This window comes from Aquarana catesbeiana, linkage group LG01, assembly GCF_042186555.1.
Source record: "Aquarana catesbeiana isolate 2022-GZ linkage group LG01, ASM4218655v1, whole genome shotgun sequence".
Taxonomy (NCBI): Eukaryota; Metazoa; Chordata; class Amphibia; order Anura; family Ranidae; genus Aquarana; species Aquarana catesbeiana.
In genome coordinates, this window is record NC_133324.1 from 375365123 (window position 1) to 375377327 (window position 12205).

At 40.5% G+C, this 12205-nt stretch overlaps 1 protein-coding gene across 3 annotated transcripts in view; it reads left to right on the top strand.

The window, feature by feature from the left end:
- Positions 1-10294, top strand: part of GKAP1 (G kinase anchoring protein 1) — a 55326-nt gene extending 45032 nt beyond the window's left edge. For all 3 annotated transcript variants that reach the window (XM_073633684.1, XM_073633675.1, XM_073633669.1), the window contains 6 exons: positions 672-824; positions 2752-2853; positions 2953-3016; positions 6337-6407; positions 7624-7701; positions 10111-10294. In XM_073633684.1, the coding sequence (XP_073489785.1) occupies positions 672-824; positions 2752-2853; positions 2953-3016; positions 6337-6407; positions 7624-7701; positions 10111-10158 (516 nt within the window). In that variant the 3' untranslated portion in view covers positions 10159-10294. The remainder of the gene's footprint in view (positions 1-671; positions 825-2751; positions 2854-2952; positions 3017-6336; positions 6408-7623; positions 7702-10110) is intronic.
- The last annotated feature ends 1911 nt before the right edge of the window (positions 10295-12205 follow it).

Consider the following 12205-nt stretch of genomic DNA (forward strand, 5'->3'; position numbering starts at 1 on the left):
ATACCTTGTAGTACAGGACACAGGTTCCTCCCCTCTTTTTCTGTGATCTCCTTATTGCTTGCTGACTAAACTGGGGCTTCACTGAGTGAGTAGGGTTGTATGTATACTCTAAGGGGTGTTCCCTGCAAATCTTTGCCAGTGTTCAATAGCCTGAAGGTAGTAGCATATAACTCATAGTCTAAAAATAATGTTCCCTTGTCCTGTACTGTCAAACTGCCATTTTTTTTTTTATTTTTATTTTTTTTTTCCAACTATTGTGTTCCTTGGTTGCAATGTCCCACAACCTAAGGTTCACCAGTCGCACACGGACGGAAGGAGAATAATAGCTCAAGATACCCCAGCACCCTTGCATGCTCAATCTGGTGCCCCTGCCCACATGTGCACACACAAGTGGTAAGATGAGCTTCAGTGACAGCTGGAATGCTCCCTTGTGCACAAGCCTGGGAGCTGTGATGCTGGACTGAGTGTACAAGGGATTTGGGAGTTAGGTTTGCCATTTATAAATGCCAAAAGTAAGGGGATCTAGGAGGTATGTGTGTAGGAGTGGCTCTCTGCCAGATGAGGAGATGGGGTCTGCTTTGTGTTTTTATCTGGATGCATTATCAAACAGTACAAGAAGAATTTATATATATATATATATATTTTACTTTTTATTTATTTTTTTAATCTAGGAATTAAAGTCTCCTCCCATGTTACCACATGATCGTGGCTTTTTCAATAAATTGGAAGATGATGTCACCAAAATACTCATTAAAGAAAAGAGAAAAGAACAAAACGCATTTACTGATGTATCAGAAAGTTTCTCTTCTCCTGAATACAGTATGGTATGTGAAATATATTTGGTCCTGAACAAGTGATGACCATCAGTGGAGCAGTATACACAATTATAAATTTTATCATTATTTATTATTATGCTTTGCTAAAATGTATGCCCAAAGTAATATTTTGTAGATTTAAATAGAATGGGGAAGGATTAGAACCCCTGTTGGGATTTAATTGCAGCAATATAGATTTCCCCTTAACTGGTATGGTGACAACGATTTCACCTGACAATGAGTAGAAAACTGCAAATTTTACTTCAAATTTTCAACAAGTATTGAAAATAAATGATCATTATTATATTAGTGGCTATATTTTAATTTTTGTTAAACTCTTTGAGTTAAAAGTCCACGCTTCAGTCACATTTCGATTACATCATTTCATACATCAAGTCCATTAGACCCCTTTCACACTGAGGCGCTACGGCGCTAAAAATAGCGCCTGCATAGCACCTGTAAAGCGCCTCTCCTGTCTCTCCAGTGTGAAAGCCGGAGGGCTTTCACACTGGAGCAGTGTGCTGGCAGGACGCTAAAAAAAGTCCTGCAAGCAGCATCTTTGGAGCAGTGAAGGAGCAGTGTATACACCGCTCCTGTCCATTGAACTGTATGGGCACCGCTGCAGAATCAGAAAAGCGCGGGTCATTTTAACCCTTTTTCAGCCGCTAGCATTTTAGCTACCCCTGCTAAAACGACGGTAAAGCGCCGCTAAAAATAGCAGCGCTTTACTGCCGACGACCCCGACGCCTCAGTGTGAAAGGGGTCCTATGGTGGCATACAGATGGAGCTGCACGATTAATTATTAAAAAATCTAGATTCAACCCTCCAACACATTGTTAATCCAGCATTTCCCCGATTCTAGTAAAAAGTGCAGAGCAGTTCCCTGCTCACAGCTGTCAAAGAAGAAAAGCAGCCGGAAAGGTTTGTCAACAACATTGCTCGGCGCTGAAAGAGAGATGAAAAGAAATGTATCTTTTTGTTCATGTAAAGGGATGAACTTCGATCTGCAAATGAGGTCAGTTTATCCACTTAAAGACTAAGGGCACTTTCACACTGAGCCACGGTGGTAAAGCGCCACTATTTTTAGCATCGCTTTACCATCGTTTTAGCAGCGCTTTTAACCCCTGCTAGCGGACGAAAAAGGGTTAAAAGCGCCGCTTTGGCAGCGCTGCCCATTGATTTCAGTGGGCAGGGGCGGTGTATACACCGCTCCTAAAGCACCTTAAAGAAGCTGCTTGCAGGACTTTTTTGAGCGTCCTGCCAGCGCACCGCTCCAGTGTGAAAGCCTGAGGGCTTTCACACTGGGGTGATAGGAGAGGCGCTTTGCACGTGCTATTTTTAGCGCTATAGCACTCCTGTAAAGCGCCTCAGTGTGAAAGTGGCTTAATCCTTTTTCTGAAGCTTGTTGCTTACAAGTTAAAATCTGTATTCTTTGCTAGAAAATTACTTAGAACCCCCAAACATAATAATAATAAAAAAAATATTTTTTGGGGGGGGGGGGGGGGATACACCTCAATGAATTAAAAAAAAAAACTAAACCGTGATCTTTATTCTAAGCAAAGAAATTGTGATTCTCATTTTATCCAGAATCGTGCAGCTCTACATATAGAGTGAAAATTATAACATTGTGTCAATGTTCAAATATTTATGGCCCTAACTATATATTTACAGTGATCTAATAAATCACTTCACTCTTGTTTTACCTGATTTCTTGTAGAATTGCAACATTTTATCTGATCGGGAATGTATTCCAAATGGGTGCATGATGACAAATGTCAAATCCAAATATTTATACTTTTACATTAATAAAGGTAACAGGTTATCAAATAAAAAAACTGGATTTCAAGAGTTGCACCTTATTAATTTTATAGCTATGTTTATTTAAATTTAGGAAAGGTACAGTATATTAAATATTTCCTGTGTTTTTTTAACAAAGGAAAGAGTACTGAAAGATGGAAGAACAGAGTTATTAAAGTTGGAACTAGAAAAGAAAGACACAGAGATACAGCATCTGAAAAGCATAATTTCTCAGTGGGAGGTAACATTTTACGATTTCTCTTTTTTCTCTTTCAAGAAAAATGTAAAGGAAAGTGTAATCTTTGTGTTTCTTATCATCATGTGCTTCTATCCCAAAAAGGCAAAATATAAAGAAGTGAAAGCCAGGAATGCACAAGTTTTGAAAATGCTGCAAGAAGGGGAAAGTAAGTGTATATTAAGAGGAAAAATGGTTTTGATTTTTTCTTTTAGTTTTAAGTTTTTTTTATACTTTAAAGCTGAACATTTTTAACATTTTTCCCCACACTTGTAGCAAGGTCCTCTCCTGTGTTTTAAAAATGGACTACTAGTTGAAAACTTACATCTCCACATTATAACCCATTGATGCAGCAGCAGCTTACTTGAGCCCACTGTCATTTCCTATGTGACCGACTTCAGTCATCAGTCCCTTCTCCTCCTGATCCATACTGTCATTGGCCTGCATCTCAGTTATTAGCTTTTCCATCACTCATTTTTGCCCCCTTGTGTGGGAGTGATCTTTAGGGCTGGTGTCAGTCGCTGTACTACGTTTCCTGGGCATTATATGCTAAAACGCATTCCTGGCATTGATTAGCTGTGCAATCCTTCATTACACTCCTAAAGCTAGCCATACATTTATCAGTTTGGTTTTTTTTTGTTTTTTTTTCAATTAGCCAGGGGCTGATTGAAAAACTGAATTGTGTGACTATTTACCATTACAAAGAAAAAACATAAGAGCTGTGCCTGGAGTACTAGTGTGGGAATTCTGATAAACCACGGGTTAAACTGAGTAAAATTCCACATAGGGCTGTAATTTATGTATTCCAAAATTTGCTACCACAATTTGGTAATGACTGCAACTGCAGGGGAGACAACAATCTTTTCAGAAGTATTTATATGGGAATTTGGGCTAAGCAGCCTTTATCAACTATAGACCACAAAGAAGCTGAGGGCTGAACACGACCCACAAAAGAACTACTCAACATGTCTGCTCTTTTGGCTGTTTTTATGTCACCAAGTCCAATCGGCATCCTTGCTGAGCTGCAGAAATTAGCCATTTCTGGATTTCTGCGTTATTTCTATTAGGTTATAGGCAGAGATGGCGTAAAGCTGGCCATGTATTATAAAATTTCCCTGCACAATTTCTCTATGATCTCCTTTAGATTTGCATTCAACTATGTAGTGCAAGGGCCCACCTGATTGGATACAAATTGAAAGTGTTTAGGTTTGACCTTGTATTATATGGTTTTTGCTCAATCTAAAGGAAAATTGTACAAGACAATTGTATAATGTATGGCAAAGAAAGTCAGTAAATCTTAGGTTATTAGTTGGAGGATGAATTGGGCTGGCTGTTATTGTTAAGCCTAAAGCCAAGTTAATGGGCAGCACTACTAAGTAGGGCTTTTAAACTGCATATGTAATGGGATATATGTTTTCCCTGTGTGTGTGTGTGTGTGTGTGTGTTACAGCTATGGCCAAAAGTTTTGAGAATGACACAAATATTAATTTTCGCAAAGTCTGCTGCCTCAGTTTTTTTTATGGCAATTTGCATATACTCCGGAATGTTATGAAGCATGACCCAATGAATTGCAAAGTCCCTCTTTGCCATGAAAATGAACTTAATCCTATAAAAAACAATTTCCACTGCATTTGTGAAGAAGGCTTCCGGGCGCCCAAGGAAGTCAAGCAAGCGCCAGGGCCGTCTCCTAGAGTTGATTCAGCTGCAGGATCGGGGGCCCCACCAGTACAGAGCTTGCTCAGGAATGACAGCAGGCAGGTGTGATTACATCTGCACGCACAGTGAGGTGAAGACTTTTGGGGAATGGCCTGGTGTCAAGTAGGGCAGAAAAAAGCCACTTCTCTCCAGGAAAGACCTCAGGGACAGACTGATATTCTGCAAAAAGTACAGGGATTGGACTGCTGAGGACTGGGGTAAAGTCACTTTCTCTGATGAATCCCCTTTCCGATTGTTTGGGGCATCTGGAAAAACCTTGCCCGGAGAAGAAAAGGTGAGCGCTACCATCAGTCCTGTGTCATGCCAAAAGTAAAGCATCCTGAGACCGTGTGTGTGGTTTCTTCTCAGCCAAGGTAGTGGGCTCACTCTGACAATTTTGCTTAAGAACGCAGCCATGAATAAAGAATAGTACAAAAACATCCTCCAAGAGCATCTTCTTCCAACCATCCAAGAACAGTTTGACGAACAATGCCCTTTCCAGCATGATGGAGCACCTTGGCATAAAGCAAAAGTGATAACTAAGTGACTTGGGGAACAAAACATCGAAAATTTTGGGTCCATTGCCAGGAAACTCCCCCAGACCTTAATCCCATTGAGAACTTGTGGTCAATCCTCAAGAGGAGAAACAAAAAACCCCACAAATTCTGACAAACTCCAAGCATTGATTATGCAAGAATGGGCTGTCATCAGTCAGGATGTGGCCCAGAAGTTGACAGCATGCCAGGGCTAATTGCAGAGGTCTTGAAAAAGAAGGGTCAACACTGCAAACATTGACTCTTTGCATAAACTTAATGTAATTGTCAATAAAAGCCTTTGACACTTATGAAATGCTTGTAATTATACTTCAGTATACAATAGTGACGTCTGACAAAAACATCTAAAAACACTGAAGCAGCAGACTTTGTAAAAATTAATATTTGTGTCAATCTCAATTTTTGGCCACGGCTTTATATTTCTACTCTATACACACAAAAATGGATACATTGATGAAGCTATTACCAAGTCATGAGAGGCATCAATTCTGGAATGTCAACCTGTGAAAGTATTGTTCTGAACATCTGGCCAGTCAGCTCACATGAATCATGTATACAGAAAGGGCTAAGGCCGGCCATACATGGTGCGAATTTCTTTGTTACAGGAAAGAAATTCACTTAATTCCCCCATTAACACAGACAGTGTTTATGCGGGAATCCCTGCTGCCAGGCCATTGTCTTCCATCGGGGCAGGGAGGGGGGAAGCCTCCCCTGCCTGGAGAAGACCGTGAGTATTGCTAGTGGCAATTGCAAGGGAATCTGGTAGGCTGGTTGTACCCAAGTTTATTGATCGATCAACTTGGTACATTCAGCCTGCCCACACACGGTTCGAATCTCGGGTGGTTTCTGCTGAACTAACCGAGATTCGAACTGGCCATGGCCAGCCTAACAAAAGGCTCTACCTTTTCAAATGACATTTGTTACGTAACATACCACAGCACTGGCGACAGGGCAGAGAAAAATGTATAGAGAGGTGACTATTTCCTATGAAATTACTAGATTCTGTGTTCTGAGACTTTTTGAATAACGTATGTATGTTTTTGCTGTATATTTACCAATGTAACAAAGTGTGTGTGTGTGTGTGTGTGTGTGTGTGTGTAGATAAATCGATCGATCTGTGTGTGTTTTTTATAGTTGACCATTCAGTTACTTATTATTCCTGTTCTTCTGTAAGTTCTAATTGATATAATTTGGCTATTGAGTTTACCTACTTATTTGATTTAATATGCACATATTTCAGTGAAAGACAAAGCGGAAATCCTCTTACAAGTTGATGAATTGCTTTCAATTAAAAATGAATTAACATTACAGGTGAGTCTAACAAAGTTACATTAGAGGTCTATTCTAAAAATACACCTTTTTTAGGATAAAATGTTAATGAATGATTTAATGATTGAAGTAGATTTCTTACAGTTTTATTATCAGTTCACTAATTGAGTTCACACTTTGAATGGATTTGCTGAACACCTCAGAGTATTATTTGTTATAGGGTGTGCCTAGTGAGATACATTACCTGCTGGCTGCTTTTCTCTAAAGTCCTGTACACACGGGCCGAATGTCGGGCAGCATCAGCCGGTTCAATAGATACAATAGCACAGCAGGGGACATTGCTGCACTAACATTGGATTGTTAGTACAGCGGCTCCAACTTGTGTACTAGTCTTATGGCTCGGTTGACATGTATGCAGGTGGCAGCGGGTGTGGGAAACGCAGTGAAAATGCGCTGCTGTAAGAACGCACGGGTCTGCCATTCATTCTAAATGGCACCCCCACTAATGTAAAAACGCAGTGTTTTTGCGGGTGCAGGAACTGCAGGGAAATTGCATGCACCTTTTTCTGTGGGAAACACAGGCACGGCTGCCCATTCAAATGAATGGGCTGCTGTGCCCGAGCAAACGCGCCCGCACACACCCATAGGTGTGAACCGAGCCTAATGGAGACCAACAGAAAGACCATCTTTTCTGGCTCTCTTCCCTATGTTGGCATCTCATGCTTCTGCTACAGCAGCAGTGTTCCCACTTCTCCCATTGCATTCTCAATAATATAAACTAAATAAGAAATCCAACATGTAATAAGGAACTGCAACAAAATGATCCTGGTGGTTGTGACACTTTGGAAAATCAAAGAAGCAATATCAAATTTAGATGGCCTTAAGAGCAATATAGTAACCAACCAGAAAGGACTGAAAGAAAAAGGACCAGAGGAATAGGATCATGACAATGTACCCAATGAGAACAATAACCTCTTCCTCTATAAAAGGGGCAGGTGGCATAATGGCTTTTTTTATTATATCTTGCTGACTACTGGGCAGATCTGTCTGAATATGCTTCAGTGATGTGTGCATCTTTTAAAATGTAGTCTGCTGCAGAGCACATATCCCTGAGTCTTCATTACACAGTTTCATGTTTTAATTACATTACACAACTTTGATGCAGGGGCAATTTATTGTTCTGTCAGTGCTGATTTTCTTAGAAGTTTTTTTTTCTTTTTTTTTTTTTTCCATGTCATCGTAATTATTCAAATTCTAGGTCACCACTCTGCATGCTGCCTTAGAGCAAGAACGATCAAAAGTAAAGGTTTTACAAGCAGAGCTTGTGAAATACCAGGTATGTATGCAAGAACTCTTAATAAAAACAGTTTTTAAGAAATAGAATACATTGCTTAAAGTTACTAGATCTAACTAAACTTAAAATTACTCCCACCCCCTTTTTTTTTTTTTTTTTTTTTTAACAAAGGTCTCCCACCCCCTTTTAACTGCTATTCGAACTACCCTGTAGAAGGAAGATGCTTATACTTTCCTATTCTCGGGGCGCGCTGGTCCGGTCATGTGATCTCCCTAGTGGCTAGCTTTAGGGGAGAGGAGAAGGTACCACTCAGGCATTCCAGCCATTGTCTGCACTATCACCCATAGGCTTACTATGGGGCATTCACTTTCGGCTGTCCTTTCTCTCCCCTGAAGCCAGCGCTGGAAGCTGATCATGTGACAGGACCAGAGCACCCTGAGAATAGGCAAGTATAAACGTCTTCCTTCTACAGGGTAGTTACTGTAGAATAGGTATTAGGAGGGGTTGGGGGCAATTTTCAAGCTTGGTTAGACCCACTAGAATTCCAATACTTTCACTTTAACTATTTATTTAATAAACTATCAAATGTTACTATATTTAAAAGGTGATGTAGGTAAAATTAATTCTAATACACTTCCTTAGTGCAATGTTCTTTTAACTGTTAAGGTTTATCAGTGAGATTAGTTTTGGGTGAATCCCAATTGCTTCTATGTACAACCAGCGGCAGGAATTCCTTTTCCATCCTTGTTAAAGTGATCTTTTCTTGGCACATTCAGGCAAAAGGGTCACTTGTATGGGATGGGAAGTAGGGGATTTGTTTTCTCTCCCTGAGCAGAGAGCTGGTGACTATCAGACACCGGTCTGCTCTGCCCCTCCAGTGCTCACTGGAACACTGGGCTGTGGAGGGGGTGGGATTGGCTGGCTCAAGCTCCCAGTGGCTCACTGGGAGGCTGAGCCGGGTGCCGGACCAGGCATGTGGGCGGATCCTGACCGGCTCTGTGACGTGAGCAGACAACTGGCTTCAGCCCGCCGTCTGCTGAAAACGGGTCACAGGAGTGTAGAACGAACTGCACTGCTGTGAGCCATAGGAGAAGTACAGCCAAACAAGCTCAAGATTGCTCCAGTGCTGGCACAAGAAAGTGGGGAAGGCGTCCATAACCCTATGTAAGCTCTGATGAGCCTGCTAGAAGCTTACACAGGACATTGCTTTTCAAGTCCTGATGGCAGAATTAAATGGCACAAAGGCAAAGAAGTTATTTTCAGGTCAAATGAGATCACTAACCAGCTGAATTGAGTATTCACTCTGAAGGAAACTTTATACCACCCCCTACCAGAGAGGAGCTGTTGTCACATTACAAAAAAAAAAAAATTAACATTTTAAAGTTTTACCCTAAAAATTCCAGCTTCTGTCTTCCCCCTTTTTTCCACTCTCTCCCCATGTAAAAAAAAAAAAAAAAAAGTTTTCTAAAGCGCTACTCTCCACACTCCAGCATTTCTCCAAGTCCTCTGCTACTGGTCGCGAGTCTTCTAGTTTGAATGATACTGGGGGTGTGCCATTATGCAGCCTGGGATCACAGGAAAATGCTGACTTGAACTGCACTCCCATATCCTAATGTGTGATGTTCTCTACACTAAGGACCATCTCACACCTGGAATTTAGATATATAATGTATGTTCACCTCTTCCCGCCAAGAGTAAAATGAATCTGAATGCCGAAGCACAATTTTGCAACTTTGACGTGTGTTAGTAAAGCCGTACATATCAGAACTACTTTGTACATCCAGGTGGATTGCACCTTGTTTTTTTTCAAGACAAACTGGGCTTTCATTTGGTGGTAAATAGTAATGGATATCTCCATATTATTTTTTTTTTTTTTTTTTTTTTTTATCAAGGGGAAAACTGGCTCAAAATAGTAAAAAAGATAATTTTTTAATTTAAATTGGCTGTATATCTCTTGCTACTACCATAACCTTTCATCAAAGAACAACCCAAAATAACTTCTCCTGCTCCTGATGTTAGCAGAGATGCCACATATGTGTATGTTTGTTTGTTTTTTGTACCTGCAGTACAGCCCAGAAATAGTGCACATTTTTTCTTTTTTTTTTTTTTTTTTTTTTTTTTTTTTAATTCAACCTAAACACACTGATACTAATTTTAGAAAAAAAAAAGAAAAACTTTTCCAAGAAAGATACTGACACAAACACTAACCCTGGCACTGATCTAAATAGAATGCATCTCTCTCTTCCATTCACAGCAGGGGAAGGAAGAGGTGGGCCAAATTTCTGGCTGACTTTGCTGTGGTGATATCAGCTTGAAGTGGGAAGGGGTACCTGTCCTTACTTATCCTTCGCTGAACCATAACCCTTCCCTGTTCTTGTTTTACAAAGTTATGTAGAATATGAGAGGATTGTAATAGAATAAATAACAGTTCAATGCTTCTTTCCTCAACAGGTTGGTAAGAAAGGTAAAAAAAATTCTGAATCTGACCATGGACGATGATGAAGCATTTCCTTATCACTGGAGGAGAAGGAGCATTTTGTAAAAAGCACTAACTTTTCTGCAGCGTTGAAGTACTGCTGTTCCAATGCCATACGTTAGTTTTTCATGACTAAATAAAACTTATTCTTCCAAAAAATTATTCGATTTTTTAATTTTAACTAAAGGTCTTACATTCTTAGAATATAAGCTACTGTCCTTCTGAAAACCGTGAATATCAAGAGGCTAAATGGGAGCTAATAATTAACCAGGGATAGAGAAGTGGGGAGGGAAGTGATTGTAGATGGCAATGAGGAGGGCAGATTGCAAGCTGATTGTAGGTGGTGAGGGGGATGCAGTGGGAAAGTTGAACATGTTGGGAGAGGTAGGCAGAATATAAGCTGTTGATGAGAGGTAGGCAGAGTGGGAACTGATCATGGCTGGAAAGGTAGAGTGGTATCCTCTCCATATGGTGGGGAGGTGAAGTGGGAGCCAGTCATAGAGGGGTGTGTTTTTGTTTTGTTTTTTTTTTAGTTTTTTTTTTTATCCTAACCATTTGTGACACAGAAATTAGACAGTCATGTTGTGTTGGTAGTGTGCTGTGCATTAAATCAGTGTATGCACAGTCTTACAAAGCACAGTGTGTCGTGCTGAACATAGATGATATTGCAGCGATGGATTGGAGTGGAGAGCAAAGTGAATAGGTGCAGACAGGAATGGGCTGTAATGAGGACAGTGAGGGGAGAGTTGCAGGAAAAACTACAATGTACAGCGAGGTGAGAACTACTAGGAAACATAAGCTGAAAGCTGGCCATGCACAATTAGTTGTTTTTTTTGCTTTTTTTTTGTTTTTGTTTTTGTTTTGAAAGCTAAAAAAATCAACAAACAGATTCCTTCATCCACCCAAAAGGAGGTGGATGGAGGAGTCCAGAACCCCCCCCCCAAAATCTCTGCCAGAGCATGTAGTTTGGACAGTGGGTAAGAGCTGCCAGAGAATTGTTTGAATTGTGGGGGGGAGTGCTGCCGAAGCATATGGTGTAGGGGAGAGCTGCCAGAGAACATAAAGTGGAGAGTTTGGCAGAGATGCCACAGAATGTAATGTGGACTATGAGGCAAAATTGCCAGAGAATGTAGTGTGGACATTAGGACAGAATTGCACAATTTCTCTACTGCAGCCGGTAATTTGAGTTGCAGATCCAGAACATCCTATGCAAATGAGGACCTCTGAGTTTCCTGTTCTGCATACTACTTATAGACCAATAACTTGGAAAGTACTGAAGCCAGTTGATGCCTTACAGCTAAAATTTTCAGAACAAGTGAGAAATGGCAGTCCGGTAGCGCTTAAGGTTTACATTCTATATAGTCAAGTCTGTATGAGATTGCTGCACAAATGCCACAGCTGAAAGTTTTTCATTGAGTACTGTGTGTTGGGGGAAAATGAATAAATGAGCAGTATGATTTTTGTGCAAAGGACAACTACAAACTATATATTTTGTGGGGATGCAATTTACATCAAGGACCCATTCATCCACCTAATGATATCCTTGTCATAGCATGGCGTTTGCCAGAATCAAGTCCACAGTGCATTAGTGTCTTTGTAAGATTTGGTATCCTTAGCTTTCCCAGGATGGCCCATGACATTCTCCTCACAATGTAATAGGAAGAGACGAGGCAGGTTTTATCTTGAAATAAACATTAGAGTATATTATTTGAGAGACTGAGCCAGAAACATTGTATAGTATGTAAGCAACTTGGTAAGGCTACACTAAAAGAGTGAGGCCAGGTAGGTTTTATCTTGAAATAACAGAGGGTATTATGTCAATGACAATAGCCACAGATATTTTTGAGTGCCGGAGCACCAGAATGTCGCGAATGGCAAAATGCAACACAGGACTTCCCCACAGTAAATAGAAGAAATTTGGCAGCTGCAGGAATTTTGTGTGGCTCCCTTACAGTGCCAAAGCACCATTTACCATACTACATACATTTACAATGCTGGAAAACCAGCTAGGAATGGTAATTGTAGCGGATATCCTGTTCCTTTTGTGTGTGTGTGTGTGAAGGGGAAGTG